This window comes from Anolis sagrei, chromosome 4, assembly GCF_037176765.1.
Source record: "Anolis sagrei isolate rAnoSag1 chromosome 4, rAnoSag1.mat, whole genome shotgun sequence".
Lineage (NCBI taxonomy): Eukaryota > Metazoa > Chordata > Lepidosauria > Squamata > Dactyloidae > Anolis > Anolis sagrei.
This window is the reverse complement of record NC_090024.1, coordinates 145,991,629-146,008,240: the sequence shown is the minus strand read 5'-3', so window position 1 is coordinate 146,008,240 and position 16,612 is coordinate 145,991,629. Positions and strand designations below refer to the sequence as shown.

The window sequence follows — 16,612 nt, the reverse complement described above, 5'->3', positions numbered from 1 at the left end:
AAATGCCAGCTTTCAGTTTTACATATAACAGTCAAGGTCTTAGGATTTTTATACTTTGCCTTTTACTATGGTTCTCTGCTAGCCTTTCCTTGTACAAGAGACCTTCAGATTTTTTAACACCAAATAAGTACATGCAGATTTATTTTAAAATAACTTTATTAAGTGTATTTTAAAATAATTCAAGTATATACATATGGGGCCGGGGTGGTGCAGTTTCTAGTTAAACCGCTAAGCTGCAGAACTTGCTGACCGGAAGGTTGGTGGTTCGTATCCAGGGGAAGCTCCTGTTGTTAGCCCCAGCTTCCACCAACCTAACAGTTTGAAAACATGCAAATGTGACTAGATCAGTAGGTACCACTTCAGCGGAAAAGTAACAGCGCTGTATGCAGTCATGCTGGCCACATGTCTTCGGAGGTGTCTACGGACAACGCCACCTCTTTGGCTTAGAAATGGAGATGAGCTCCACTCTCCAGAATCGGACATGACGAGGCTTAATGTCAAGGAGAAACCTTTACTACATACAAAATTTTTCACTATTCATTTTGATTGCAGGGTTTCTCATAGCAAGAATTTCAAAAGCACATGCCGCATATTACAGAATGCAATCATATTAACAGGAAATGTGAATGTGGTGATTTTAAATCTGAGTAAATCTGGAGATGGGAAGGCCTGGAAAAAAGGAGAAAATAGGGGGACAGAAAAAATCCGGGAAAATTGCGAAAAACGGTGGGGGGGGGGGGAACGGACTGGTTTTTCCCTCAGGGTTTTTCCAGGCCTTTCCATCTCTAACAATCTTGTTGGAATGATTTTTCAAGAATCCATATTTGGAACGTTAAAAGTGTTAAGCAACATTTATTCTCTCCTTCCGTCATGGCGTTTCTAATAATTTTAACATGGACCCCAGCATCTGTCTGAAAGCAGCCGTTACTGTTTAAATCAAATGCAACTGAAACAGCATGAGTCGGTGATCAAAATGCAGATCTTCTAAGTTCCCTGTGGATAACAGTCCCGGAAACTATTCAGGGACAACAGAAACCAGTGGCCACGAAATTTACATGTTTATTAACTAAAGCTTCTTTGATGATAAATGAGAATTCATTAACAATGCTATTCCAAGGTTGTGAATTAATTACATTAGAGTAAAGAAGACCAGAATATGAAATCCATTGAGGGAATGCGTTGACTGACAATGACACTTTAGACCCATTAAAATGAAATAGTTGTGCTTCTGTTGCAGCCCAGGCAAGCTACACTGACAGGAAGATGGAGGTTATTCTATGATCTACAGTATAATCTGGCCGTGATTGGAATTCAGACTCCTCATAGGTGACCTATTTCTCAGTTGAACCCTATATGTAGCAACGTATGTCATTCACACAGGTTTTAGTAGATTTATCTGTCTGTACTTCTCAGAGAATCCTTTCAGCTTGCAGTAAATATTTTCACCCGGTGATAAATGAAACTAAAATAGTGTACGACTCACGTATTTCCCCCCCCCCCCCCGAGTACTTTATTGAGTCACAGGTAGGCAGCTCACCTCCTTTCCCCTTTCTCCCATCCAGCTGCCAATCTGAACATCTGACATCTTTGAGTATTTGAACATTAGTTTCAAGTTTTTCTCTGTCTTTAAAATCTGCATTATTATTATTATTATTATTATTATTATTATTATTATAAAAAACTTGTTTCTGACAATTGGAAAAGGTGGATATGTTAGGATTAGCTGGCCTAGAAGTAAAAGAAGGTAATTATTTGGGAATTAATATGATTGGGATGCATATGCACTTTAAAATGAAGGCAGTTTTCCAACATTTTAACTGCCATGGCTCAGTGCTATGAAATCATGGGTGTTGTAGTTTTCCAAGGTCTTTAGATTTTTCTGCTAAAAATTGCTAGTGGCTCACCAAATTACAAATCCCACTATTCCATAGCTTGAACCATAGCAACTAAAGTGGTGTCAGTCTGCATTAATTTCCCAATATAGATGCACCCTAGGACTATGAAGTCTCCATATTTGGCCTAGGTGTGGCCTGTGGGAGTTTCCATCCAGCCCAGTAGCTTTTTCTGATCTCCACAAGCCCTGATCATGTATGAATTTCCCTCTTTATCTCTGATGGCTGAATGGAAATAAGATAGTTCCTCTGCTTCTCTCCACTCATTCTTAGCTGCAAAAACCTTTGATATCTATCATGGTCAGAGTCAAGCTACTCCATAGGAAACTTTGATAAGGAAGTAGAGCTAAGTCTACTACTTATTCTGCCTCATAATATTATGCCTGGCATTTGTAACAATGTAGGCATGACATTGATTTAATGTCTTAACATATATCAACAGTGTCAAGGAAGAACATCATTGGGATCAGAGGTTATAATAATGAATTGACACCCTCTCATCCCACATCTGAGTCCTGATGTTGACTGTTCTCCCAGAGTGGCATCCGTCTCACTGAAAATAGTAGTTAGGGAAGTGGAGTAATTTTCATTTGGACCACTAATAGGAGGGAAGAATTAAACTCGTCCTTGCTACTTTTTATTGTTCTGTTGTTGCTTGCCTACACACATAGATGTTACTTATAGCTTTGAAAACAGGGCACATTAATTGTATCAGTGGTTTTGATGTATCCTGACATATGGTGTAGTTGTAGGGATCTTATCAAAGAGCATGTACCATTACAGTACAAACTCTATATCCTCAGGGCATATCTTCCCAAATTTTGCATTGATACCATGGGCCGTGGTAGTGCAGCGGGTTATACCGCTAGCAGCAGGAGATCTGCTGACTGGAGGGTTGGCAGTTTGAAGCCGCGAGTCAGTGTGAGCTCCCACTTTTAGCACTAGCTTCTGCCAACCTAGCAGTTCAAAAGCATGCTATACAAGTAGATCAGTAGGTACCACCTTGGTGGGAAAGTAAAAGGGCGTCCCATGCAGACATGCTGACATTGAATGTTTGCCTTTTATGTGTATACTGTAATCCGCTCTTAGTCCCTCTGAGGAGATAAAGCGGAATAGAAATAAAGTGTATTATTATTATTGTCATTATTATTACAAATTCTATTCTTTTTATTGGGACAAGTGATGGAGTTACTGAGTAGAGAATGCAGCTTAAACAATGGATTCTGTTGTTTTGCACCCTTTCATGCGCCATCGTGGAAGCCAGCGTGGTATAATGGGTTGACTCTGGAAACCACAGTTTGGTTCCCCACTCAGCCACAGAAATCCACTGGGTGATATTGGGCAAGCCACAAACACTCAGTCCTAGAAAACTTTGTGATAAGATCCCCTTACGATCACCATAAGTCAGGAATGACGTGAAGACACAAAACTGAAGCATCAATGTTCCATCATAGCTTTGTGTCTTTCTAGTACTACTGTACCCAAAGCTCTTTGCATTCTGGTTTTATTTTATTTATTTTTTTGGTGTGTGTCAGGAGCAACTTGAGAAACTGCAAGTCACTTCTGGTGTGAGAGAATTGGCTGTCTGCAAGGATGTTGTCCAAGGGATGCCCAATTGTTTTGATGTTTTACCACCCTTGTGGGAGGGTTCTCTCATGTCCCCGCATGGGGAGCTGGACCTGACAGAGGGAGCTCATCCACACTCTCCCTGGATTCGAACCTTGGACCTGTCGCTCTTCAGTCCTGCTGGCACAAGGGTTTTGCGCCACCAGGGGCTCCTGTATTGCATTCTGATCATTTCACAGATTTGAGTTTGTTATCCTTTGAAAAATTCCAGTAGTATTTGCTGCTCAATCTGCAGCAGCAAATGAGAACAAAGAGTTCTCTGAGGAGCCTTGGAGATTAAATGGTTTGTTCTGCTATGAGCTCTCTCAGTCAACAGCCTCCATAATTAGTTGTGTTGTGATTGAAAACACAGCAGGCATCTTCATCTGAGTGGAAAACAAAGTGAACTAGGTGTGTTCTGAAGGTTAGAGCGACTCTCGCTCTCCGATGATTGAAGCTCTTCACAGTTGAGTACAGTATACAAATGGCAATCAGCTGTTTGGAGTAAGAAGGCAAACTATAATCCTGATCGAGTGTAAACAGCAACATACCTGAGGTCATTGCTCCCTGTTCAGAATCTTATGTGCTCTGTAATTCGTCTCTTAATTAAAATGCATGAGGACTGCTGACAGAGCAGTGTTAAGTATGCACTTTTGTTTATTTTTTCCACTGTATTTACACCCTGCCTTTTCTTCAGTGAGCCTCTCCTCCTTCCAATTTTTATACTTCTAGAGCCCTGTGAGGTCATCCAGTCTGTAATAGAACGGTCCAAGATGATACGGTCTTTTTCATATTTCTCATTATTTCTTGGATCCTGCCTCTGTTTTTATATCAGTCAGAATTTCAGCTGAGAAGTCATTTCAGTCTTTGTACAAGAGCCAATTTCTTTAATAGAAGCTAAAATTGTCTGTGTCAGGCACTGGGAACTGTGGACAATGCCAGAAAACAGAGAGCATGGTTGAGTAAAATTTGGCAGGTTACTCACACAGAAAAGCAGAATTTTTGGGTAAGACAATCTCTGGAAAGGCAAAAGGAACAAAGTTTGTCGAACATGACTGAAAGATTTTGACACATTGGAATAATAATTATGTGGGAAACTAGGTTTTCCATAATTTAGGATCCCCTGAATGCCCCATTTTTGGAAAAGAAAACTGTTTGTGGCAATAACTGCTCTTGTTTTAGCCAAAATTTAAAAAACAACTTAGTCTTAGACCATGCTTTTCAGTAAAATAATGTCATTCACATGAGTATCCAATAACAGTTCATTTGTTTCCATTTGTAGGTGGCAGAAAGCCTCATTCAGAGAGATGGAGATTTCTTGATTCGGGACTCGCTTTCCAGCCCTGGGAATTTTGTCCTTACTTGTCAGTGGAAAAACATCTCTCAGCATTTCAAGATCAATAAAACCATCTTGAGGCTCAATGAAGCTTACTGTCGCGTTCAGTACTGCTTTGAAGACGAAAGTTTTGATAGCATCCCCGGCCTGGTTCGGTGCTATGTAGGAAACCGCCGGCCGATATCAAAGCAGAGCGGAGCAATTATATTTCAGCCCATCAACAGGACCGTTCCCTTGCGTTGTTTGGAGGAGAAATATGGCATTTCCCAAGGCATGCAAAGAGAAGGAAGCATTCCTGAAGGACAAATCGATACTCCAAAAAGGCTCAGCCTCAATATGTGCAACCGCCTGGCCAGGGAGCAGAATTCAGTTTGGGGAAACCTTTTAAGGTACTGCAGCCTTCTCTTTTGAAGCAGTTCAAAACACAATTGTGCCTCAAAAAAGAATATATCCCTAGTGGGACTTTCCATATCTTTGCTGCGATGAGTATTACTTAATAAACATTACAAGTGCCCTCTGATAGACTTTAAAAAACTTTATGAAGATGGGCTGTTGTAGGTTTTGGGCTATACAGCCATGTTCTTGACGTATTCTCCTGACGTTTCACCTGCATCTATAGCAGGCATCTTCAGAGGTTGTGAGGATGGCTTGTCTCGTTCACTGCAGTTTGCCCCCATGGTGTTATTTTAAATAATATCAGAAATAGATTAATCAATTAAAGCTATATTTTTGTATAATATTGCTCTTGTTTCTGCAGAAGCAGTCTCCCAGTTTCATTGACCCAGATCTGACAAAATATGTCCTCTTAGTTGTTTCCCAGGCCCTTCAGCACAACTCTGTTGCATTCTTCTGCCAGATGTATTTGGAATTTAGGACTATTGCTTTCAAGGAGATAGAAAAACCCCATGTATAGCACTGTTGGCACTCAACAATTAAAAAACTAAACTAAACTGTAAAATTTCACATGACCAAAACAGTTTGGCATCCATTTTGACAACTAACAAAAAGGACAGCCAACATGTTTTGCTTGTTTTACATTTTTTCATTCTGTTGGTTAACTGCGCACACAAACACACATTGTTTTGCATAAGTATTTCCTTGTTTCAGAAATTACAGTCTGGAATTCAATCCTTCTGCAAAACGGTTTATAGAAGAATCAACCTTATTCTGTAGAACAGTGGTTCCCAACCTGTGGTCCGTGGACTACCAGTGGTTCACAAGAACAAAAATATGGTCTGCAGCCTTCCATTACTACACCGTTGCCTTGAAACCACATGGCAACGAGAGTGACTGTTCTCACAAAACCCTCTTACAGTGCCAAAGTAATGGGGATGTCTGGAGGAGAGAGGCTGACTACCCACGAACGATTACTACTACCACATCAGCTCTAAATGGTTAAATATGGTTTTTTTGTGGGCAGATGGAGACTACTGGATGGCATACATTCTGTATCAGAAACTAAAGCTGATGTTGTCTGTCCAATGCAATGTTCTAAATCAGCATCCCAAATAACCAAACTGAATTTAAAGTTGACAAAAAAAAAACTGATTCAGAATCCTTTTGGTACTAATGTTGGAGAGTTTTCCGTGGTCAAAGTGGTCCCTTGTCAAAATGATCAAGTGATCCCTGGTCAAAGTGGTTCCTGGTCAAAAAAAGGTTGGGAATCACTGCTACAGAAGGATGGTTCTTCCATTTGTGGTGGCTCTAGGGCTGATGGTTTTAACATAGAACAAGGTGCAGCATCCTCAAAAAATTCCAGTTCTCAAATAGAAGTGAAGAAATAGAAAATACAAATTGATTTGTTACTTTTTAAATATTCATGGGCTAGCTACAGCCTGGGAGAGACCATTTTGACCTGAACCCACCCAAGTTGCTTACCGCTGTGGTTAAGTGAGGTGGCAAATGCTGAAGATGTCGGGAGGAATCATGATATGTTTGACAACAGAACTCTGGGTGATGTGTAGTGTGTCCTGCACATGTGATGAAAGTTTGATAGCCTTGGTGTGATGAGCAGTGATACCTCATCTTCGTCTCAGAGTGCATCCAGACTGGTTATAAAGAGCAGAAAGTCCAAGATTTTGTTCCTGTTCTTTTCCATTTTATTTTGGATATCCATACGCTTTTTCTTTATCCCAGAATGTTTTCTTTTGGCTTGTAATCTGATCAGAGATCTTTTACACACATTCCCCAAGTCACTTTATTTTAGTAAAGGTTTCCCCTGACATTAAGTCGAGTTGTATCTGACTCTGAGGGGTGGTGCTCATCTCCATTTCTAAGCCAAAGAGCCAGCGTTGTCCGTAGACATCTCCTAGGTCAGGTGGACAGCATGACCACATGAAGTGGCGTTTTCTTCCAGCCAGAGCGGTACCTACTGATCTACTCATATTTGCATGTTTTCAAACTTCTAGGCTGGCAGAAGCTGGGGCTAAAAGTCGGGGAGCTCACCCTGCTCCCTGACTTTTCAGTCAGCAAGTGCAACAGCTCAGCGGTTTAACTCGCTGTGTCACTGGGGACACTTTATTTTAATCCACTATAAAATTGGAATAGTTAGGAACAAAATCTGGGACTTTTTGGTTAGTCTGGATGCACCATGTGTCCGCAAAATGTCCTGGTCTGGCCCTAGAAGTGGCACACTTTTTTTCTTTGTGTGTATACCTACCTCATTCCTCTCCCTAGAACTAAATTAAATAGAAACTAAGGAGACAAGGAAGCATGTGGAAATGCAACCCTGAACTGTCAAAGTGTCATATTGGGCTATTTTTCTTTCTCTCCTTTCAGAAACAAAGAAAAAAGTGGGAGCCACCCAGCATGTTTGGACCATGTGCTGGAGAAAAGGTTCCCTCTCAAGGCTCACCAGTCAGAAAGTTTTCTTCCAATAGGTATGTTTGAAATGGAGATGAATGTGGTATGCTTTTCACAGGATTTTTGCTTTAAAGATTCTCTTGGCAAATTGTATATTTTTTGTCTTGTCCAAGTAGACCTGCAGTCATGGCCTATTTTTCTTAATTTCCTATAAATCATTTTGATAGTAATGTCACCGGTATACTTGTTTGACGTGACTCTAAATAACCTTCAGGCCAGAGAAAGGCATGTTCCTCCATTACATGTATGTTCCACCTCCTCCTTCCTGAAAATAAATTACCCAGTTCCAGCGAACCTGAGAAGGAGTCTGAAATGGACTGGCCTTCCTTAAAGGGTTGGTGTAAAAGTCAGAAAACAGGCCCAGCTTGCTGAGATAAGGAGAGCTGAGGGAGTGGAGTGATCAGGCAGCCTCTTAGCCAGAAGTGCAGTCTGATTGGCTGATGAAATTGGAGGTAAAAGCTTAGTAACTGGAGATGGGCAGAACCAGAGGGAAAGAGAAGGAGCTGAAGCAGCCACTTTAAGTTCAGTTAGGAGTTTGGGATGGAAGAAGACAGGAGTTTAGCACGGAAGAAGGGTTAGGAGTTTTGAAGGAGGGACGTAAGGGAGGGTGGGAATTGGGAACTGTTTATTAAATGATAGCAACCTCTTTGAGGATAATAGTTATAGGCCTCTATAGTGTTTAGAGTGCTGTAGTAGGAAAGGAGAACCAGAAGGTTTTAAAAGATCCTGTTTGGATTTTGGTGTGGGAAACTTTGTTTAAGAAACCCAAGATATAAGTGCCACCCTCTGTAAGAAGTAAAGCCTGATAAGTCATTTGAAACCATTACGCATATTGACTGTTCAAAACAAACAACATATTCCTGTTTTATTCCAACTGAAGTCTTTGTGTGGCTTTTGAGACATTCCATTGAAAGAGGTGGCCTATGAAATAATACATTGGTGGCAGCAAAAGAACCTTTAATAAATAATTGGAGTCAGAAAAGCCAAAACATAATATACAGTGGTGACTTCCCACTGTCTGGCTTTGTGTGTGGGAGAGGGTGTGTGTTCTCAGTTCCCCTCACGGTCTCGCCTTGGTCCAAGCCTTGTTATTTGTCCTTTGTCCTTCATCTTGTGTGTGGTGTGCTTATTTCAAGTTCTGCCCTCCAGCCCTCCGTCTTTGTTGCAGAATCTATTGTTGTCATGTCTGACTTATCAGTCTCCCAGTGGTATCTATTTGGGCAGAATTGTAACAAGAGACCGAGCTCGAAGGGGCTTCTCTTTGATCTAGTGTGGTCCTTGTTATATTCTTTTAATTTTGAGGAACCAAATGAGTTGGAAGAATGTTTGCTGGACTTGGCCTCCTGTCATTTTAAGGGAGGAGGGGAATAATGGCTGTGTTCTCTGCTCCAAGCCAGTTAAAGTTTCCCATCAATAAGATCTACTATTACGTCAGAAAGAGTTTTGCTCCTTCAAAGCTGGGCCTCAAATGCCTTTTTCGGTATGTTCCTCCCTTCTGGAAGCAATTAACATTCTGACTGATCCCGAGTGAGCCATGCAGACCCTTGGAGTTCATGCTTGTCATAACTCCTTATGTACTCAGGCTCTCCTTTACAGGAAATGTTCTTTCCATACAAAATGTGGGACTCTTCCTATGAGTCACACTCTCTTGTTTCTCCTTCTGCCCGTCAGCTTCTGTTACAAACTGGCTCCTGTTCAAAGCCCTGGAGATGTTCCACCTCTGACTGTAGAGCCTATAATATTGTCACAGTCACCACTGAGCAATGTGACAGTACAGCCGCTTTGCATAGCAGAAGGGGAACCATTTGGGTGGAGTTTTCCAGTGAACTTCAAGTCATGGTGGCCTTCTAGATTATGGTTCAATACAAGTCCCAACATGCCTCACCACTGGATTTGCTGGCTGGGTCTTCTCTTATAGTTGTAATTCAGGAACATGTATGTTTCCCTGCCCTTCTGTAAGTGGCACATCTTCAGGATATGGCATTGTGAAGAATTAAAGTGATCTGAAAGATTTCCCATTAGAGAAGAATTGGCAGCCCCAGAAGATATGAGCACACCAGTGTGATTTTATGGGATATTTAGATGACCTTTTGTCACTTTTTAACTGTTTGAAATTAATGTATTGATGGTGTTATTGTTTAATTATTTTAAATTACTTGTTATTATTATATATTATTATAACTGTTTTTAATTTTGGTAAGCCACCTTGGGACTCTCATCTTTGGGTGAAAGACAGGATATAAATTATATGAGTGAATGAATTGAAGAGAATGGCAGAGTTTGGAAAAGCTACGTATGTTTAGTTATGCAGTCTGGGAATGATGGGAACTGCAAACGAACATATAGGGAAGGCATCTGATTGGAGTAAACTTCTGCTTTGGCTGTTAGCCGCCTTGAGTCCTCTTGGAGGGAACAGTGGGCTAAAAATAAAGTAAATAATAATAATAATACATTTTGTTTACATGCACTCTGGCTCAAACATGAAAATCTGCCAGTTAGTTTTGTGAGTGAGTGCTTTTGTAAGACTAATCATGTTTTCTCCGGAAAATTGAGTGAATGAAATTACTTCCTGATAACTTTTGTATAAGGGATGATTTGTCCTTGAGGGCTCCCAACAACTCCTCAAGCTCAACCTCTGAAACTGTTGGAATGAAGAGGAAAGCCTGACACACTTTGTGGGTTTTTTATGACCAAACCGTGTGACTCCTTGGCTCCCGACTCCTTGCTGTGTGCTCTGAGATGGGTTGGGAAGTTTTTTTTTCCCCCTGTCTCTTTGTCTCATTCAGCTGCCATTGAGATTTCACCAGCATTAAATGGTCTTCTGCCATTGACATCTGTTAACACTGTCTCATTTCTTTCCCATATTGACCTCCAGGTTCAAGACACCTGTCTCAGGGAAATGAAGCAGAAACCAGCCCTTGTCGAAAGTCTCCGGCCTTCAGGACGGGCAGCGAACCTGCTCTGAGTCCCCTGATGTTTCGGAGATTTGCTTCTGAGTTACAAATAAATGATGTCCTCAGGGGTTCGGATAGCCAACTCTATCCGAAGCCACCACCTAAACCCAGTAAAGTGCCCTTTCTGAGGCCATCTCACGGTTCAGACGTGCTCTATTGTGAACTGAATGCAGCTCTTCCCGCAGACTGTAGAATTTCAAAGCAATCTTTATGCCAGAAGAACAGCTTTGTAGACTATCTGACTACTAAGGAGAATGGGACACATCCTGACCCGAACTATTTGATCCTGGACAACAGGGATTCTTTCCTGAGTTCTGTGGACCCACTAACAGCCCAGACAGAGATGAGCAACGAGAGTGACGTCTTTGTGGCGCCCGTTCTTGAGATGGTCTCCAGTTTCCAGCCCAACAATTTTGAGTCAAAACTCCTCCCCTTGGAAAACAAACCCTTGGAGACGGCCATGTTAAAAAGGGTGAAGGAGTTTTTCACTAACAACAGTGCAAAGACCATTGCTCACCATATACTTAAGATGGACTGCAAGGTAAAGCTATCTCTGTTTGTGTGTGTGTGTGTGTATAAACAAGCCTGAACAAAACTGTTATTTGAAACAACACATCCATTTGTCTCATGCAACAGTGAGAACTGGGAATATCTAAAGATTTTTGGCCACAAGCCTTGATTATATATATTTTTAATTTGATACATTTTGTCCAAGAATTTTGCATCAAATATGTAGCTAGGATATTGTGGCTACACTATCTTCCCATCCCACCCCTGAAACCCATTTTAAAAACCAGACAACCATTCACTGCAGTTGAGATCTGTGTTACAGGAACCTGTAGGATGACATGCGTGAAAGATACTGTGAGCTGAAAACTGCCTCATAGAGAAGATACTGGTCACATCATCCTTCAGCGTCCCTCTCATCAATAGCTCAGACCTCTGAATGGCTGACTGGCTTTAAAGTGACTTTCAGGGTCGTTTGTGGTCATGAAAATAGTGCCGTCATCACAAGCAAGAACATGAAGCAGTTACGACATCCTAAGCCTAACATATGTCACTAGTACCTGACCAACAAAATCCCAGTATTAACTCATCTTTTCTCTCTCTTCCTGTTTTACACACAAACACATGTTTACAGGTAACACACCTGTGCTACACTTCAGATATAAACAAATAGTATTCAAAAGCAGAAAGCAAAACTAGCAGAAAATCAGCACTGTTGGGGACAATGCAATTAATTTCTACCAGTCACTAGGCAGTCGTACCTAGAAAGAGAATTCTAGATATAATAATAATAATAATAATAATAATAATACTTCATTTATACCCTGCCACCATTTACCCTAGGGACTCGAGGTGACTCACAAGCACTCAAGGTATAAACACGCAAAATACAAAAAGTGGAAAGACAATGACACAAAGCAATAACAACTAACATAAACATCCCCCCCCCCCCCCGGTTAAGATCAGTAAAATGCAACAATAGCTGCAGAACAAAACAAACTGATGGGATAGCTTATCTAAGAAGAGAATTTCAGGAGGCAGGATACTATACCTAGGAAAGGAGCTTCAGAGGTGGGATACTACTACAGAGAAAGCTCTGTCTCCAGTTGACAACTATCTAACACCAAACCTTGGATGTCTTACGCAAACAGATAGGTTAATATGGGAGGAAATGGGTCTTCAGATATTTTTGTTCCACATTGTTTCATACTTTTCTATACTTTCAAGACCCAAATTACCACCTTGAGTTGCACCTGGGAACTTCCTAGATGCTAATGAAAGATGTTCACCATGGCTAAGGGTTGTTAATATTCTTCCTGCTATATTTTCGACCCACTGAGGTTTTCTGATGCTATTCATCAGCAGCCAATGTATTAAAGCATTTTGACAGTAATCTGGATTAGATATTACAACCATTCAGAACATCCTGCCTGATATCATTAAAGTATACTATTATCTGGCTGACACAGAAGACTGGGAAATTCAGGACAGATAAAGGAAGTACTTCTTCCCACCACACATAGTTAAAATGAGGAATTAACTGCTCTAAGATGTAGCAAAAGTTGCCAACTTGGACTACGTTAAAAGGAGACAGTTGAATTCATGGAAGCTGGGACTGTTAACTACTGCTAGTCAGGATGGCTGTTTATCATCTTCAGTGTCAGAGGATGAATGCTCTTGTACATCAATTGCTGAGGAATGCAATAGTGCTGGGGGACTTTCCATAGGCCACATTCTGAGAATCATGCAGCACTTTAGATGTTATTGACACAGCTCCTAGTATTGCTCACCATTGGTTGTATTGACTAGGGTTAATGGGACTTACAGGCCAACAAAATCCAAAGGCCACATCATTCCCTTGCCATAGGAATATGGTGGAGCAGTGTAAGTGAACCGTTGGGCTAGTGGTTCTCAACCTGTGGGAAACCAGCTGTTACCAGAGTTTATGGGAGTTGGAGGCCAAAATATCTGGGGGCCCACAGGTTGAGAACCACTGGGCTAGAGAGACCTTGGGCTTGTAGCTAAAGCATGGTCACTCTTATGTGTAGCTGGTGTGTTGACCAGTCTTGTGTTCTGCATGCTTAATAATGGTATATCTAGTGTGTTAGCTAGTATTGTGTTTCTGCATGCTCAGCTAAGCACCACATTTGTATATTGGGGTCACATGTTTGGCTCCTAGTTCACTGAAGTAGCCAGAACGGTACAGTCAGATGACTAGTCACAATGTTCAGGGGATCTCCTCAAAATTCTTCATACGTTATGGAGGCAAGAGTGGATATTAAGAGGTAGTGAGTACTGTGACAGTAGCATTCATTTCTTGTCGGAGTATTGATTTAACTCCTTGGCAATCTTGGTAAATGCTGAATGACTTTGGTTCCTGAGAATATGGTTCAGAAGGAAATTAGGAAGGTCGCTGGTAAGGACACAGGAGGCTTCAAGGTAGCCGTAAGTCTGGGACTCCTGGATTGCTCATTCTGCCCTCTAGTGGAGCTGCCTTTGAAATATGGGATCTAGATTAACTTGTCTTTAGAGGAATAAATAATTTAGATTTTCTTGTACAGAGCATGGAAGTTACTTTTGGGGGTTAAAACTCAGAGAACGCCTTAAGCCAGTATTTCCCCAGGGGATCATGAGAGAGGTAGATCAAAACCATATTTTCTCCCCAAGATCCTCTTTTGGGGTGTAGTCCGAGAGGCACACTCCCAGTGTGACATTTTGAAGGGTGCTCTTTCACATTACTAAAAATTGGTTGCTGTGAGATTTCTGGGCTGTATGGCCATGTTCCAGAAGCATCCTCTCCCGATAACTATGGCAGGCATCCTCAGAGATTGCAAGCTCTGTTGGAAACTAGGCGAGTGAGGTTTATATATCTGTGGAATATATAAGGGTGGGAGGAAGATATATAAACCTCACTTGCCTAGTTTCCAACAGACTTCACAACCACTGAGGATGCCTACCATAGATGTGGGCGAAATGTCAGGAGAGAATGCTTTGGAACATGCCCATACAGTCTGGAAAACTCACAGCAACCCAGTATTTCCAGCCATGAAAGCCTTCGACAACATATCACTAAATGTGTCACAAGGAAATTTTTTAAACTCTTTTAACACAATGTATTTAGTATTCCTCTTAGTGGAAAGGGGTGGGAATCATGTGGCTCTCCAGATGATTTTAGACAGGTGAAATCTGCAAAATAGCCAATGGAGAGGGATGTTGGGAGATGAAGTACATCAGTCTCTAGAGCAGTGGTTATCAACCTGTGGGTCCCCAGGTGTTTTGGCCTATAATTCCCAGAAATCCCAGGCAGTTTACCAGATATTAGGATTTCTGGGAGTTGAAGGCCAAAGCATCTGGGGTTGAGAACCACTGATCTAGATAATGGCATAATTTCCATCCCTGAACTAAAACCTAAGTAGAAAACATGAGTTATTTTGATATACACAGGTCCTGCATAGCCCTATAAGGATATTTCCAGAAAACATTTTTTCTCCAGAAGGTTGACTGCTTTTACAGAAAAGTCATGGGCCAGGTATGCTGAATACCACAAGCTGGCCATCAGCCATGCTGATAAATACTAATCTAAATGTACTAGTAGGACATTCCTGCCTGGGTGTAACTGGCAGTTGCTGCAAAAAAGACCAGAGATAACTTCAAAATATTGGCATAACAAGTATCTACAAGTATCATTAGTTTTATTTTTAATGATACCTGTTGTTGGTGAAACTCATCTGGAAGCAGCTAAATGGGTGAAATGTGTGGAAGCCCCCCCCCCCCATTTCCCACACTTCCTATGAAACTGAGCTAGTAATTTGAATTCCTTTCTGATACCCTCCCCAGCAACAAATACCATTGCCTCTACCTTTCTTCGTAATGATCACCCACCCCCTTTCTGCCATTAGTTCAATGACACCCCTTTGAATAACTCCCCATAAAGCAATTACAAGTTTGTTGGCATCAGCTGCTCTCCCAGAGGATGCTATAAATCAAGTCGGCATCAGCTGTGGCCTGTTGTACCAGGAGGAAGGAGACCATTTGAACACTCCTCCTCATTACAAGGAGCACTCAGAGAGATTAATCTATATTGATGATGGCCATTGTACACTAGGCACTAGGGAATGGCTGGCTTCCTAGAGTCACTGCACCACAGTCAACAAATGGTCTCCATATGAAATCAATTCAGCCCAATGGGTCCAAGATGCCCTAAAAGTAGCACATCCCATCTTAATTTGGAAGTTGAGCATGGTCTGCTCAGTTAGTACTTGGATGAGAGACAACCAACAAATACAAGGTGCTGTAGGCTATATTTTCAGAGAAAGGAACAAGCAAAAGTATCTCTCAATATTCCTTGCCTAAGAAAGCTCTTATGAAATTTATGTGGACACCATAGATTGACGGGTGACCTTCCCCCCTCCACCACCAACAGGCCTAATTACTAAAGATAGAAGGATGGGATTACTTTATCTCAAACAGGGCTATATCATGCCAGATAGTGAAGATATTCCTAATGGGACTTGGCCTGTGGTCGCAAGTTTACTGTCATCATGATGCCTGGGGCTTTGCAGGCAGAAGCTGTAAAATTTCCCAGCTGTTTCTCTCATCTCTTTCTAATACCTTGGCAGGCCCATAATGATGGAAATATTCCCAGAGACTATCCGCCTAGGAGGTGGGGGAATAGCTCAAATGGGATCTCCACTATGCATACATATACAACACTTTCCAAAGAATCTGGAGATCCTCCAAAGCAGCATGACAGATTGTGCAGCAGGAAAGAGGATTTAGCTAATTTTGCTGCCCTGACCCCTTCTATACTGCCATATAATTCAGATTATCATATCAGATAATCCATGTTATCTGTTTTGAGCTGGATTATATGAGTCTACACTGCCATAAAATCCAGTTCAGAGCAGATATTCTGGATTTTATATGGCAGTATAGAAGGGGGCTCTGTCACCCTCTCCCGGTAGAAGCCTCCACTATATCCTAGGCCCCTTTCTTCAAATACAGGGGTTTTTATCTCTTAAATTTGGAACCAACCAGGGATTACTGTCAGGCACAAAACTGATTTTCCCAGTTGGTTTCCATTAACAAACCATTCCTGAACTGTGAGAGCAGTTCAGCAGTGGAACTCTCTACCCTGGAGTGTAGTGGAAGCTCCTTCTTTGGAGGCTTTGAAACAGAGGCTGGATGGCCATCTGTCAGGGGTGCTTTCAGTGCAATTTCCTGCTTGTTGGGAGGGGGTTGGACTGGATGGCCCATGAGGTCTCTTCCAACCCTATTATTCTATAATTCTATTCTATGATTCTAACACATTTTTATAGCTAACCATTTCATCATGATTGCGAGCTAAACCCACATCCATGTTCAGTTGTGGCAGAACTGATTTTCTTTATCTTGAAGAAATGCTGTTGGTCTCATTTCTGTATGTAATTGTGTTGTTTGCAATTATGGGGATGTAA

The 16,612-nt window shown here is 41.5% G+C and overlaps 1 protein-coding gene across 3 annotated transcripts in view; it reads left to right on the top strand.

Annotated features, from left to right (window-relative positions):
• The window catches only part of BCAR3 (BCAR3 adaptor protein, NSP family member), a 142,360-nt gene that overhangs the window by 115,038 nt on the left and 10,710 nt on the right, over positions 1-16,612 (top strand). For all 3 annotated transcript variants that reach the window (XM_060773976.2, XM_060773977.2, XM_060773978.2), the window contains 3 exons: positions 4,780-5,222; positions 7,612-7,712; positions 10,571-11,190. In XM_060773976.2, the coding sequence (XP_060629959.2) occupies positions 4,780-5,222; positions 7,612-7,712; positions 10,571-11,190 (1,164 nt within the window). The remainder of the gene's footprint in view (positions 1-4,779; positions 5,223-7,611; positions 7,713-10,570; positions 11,191-16,612) is intronic.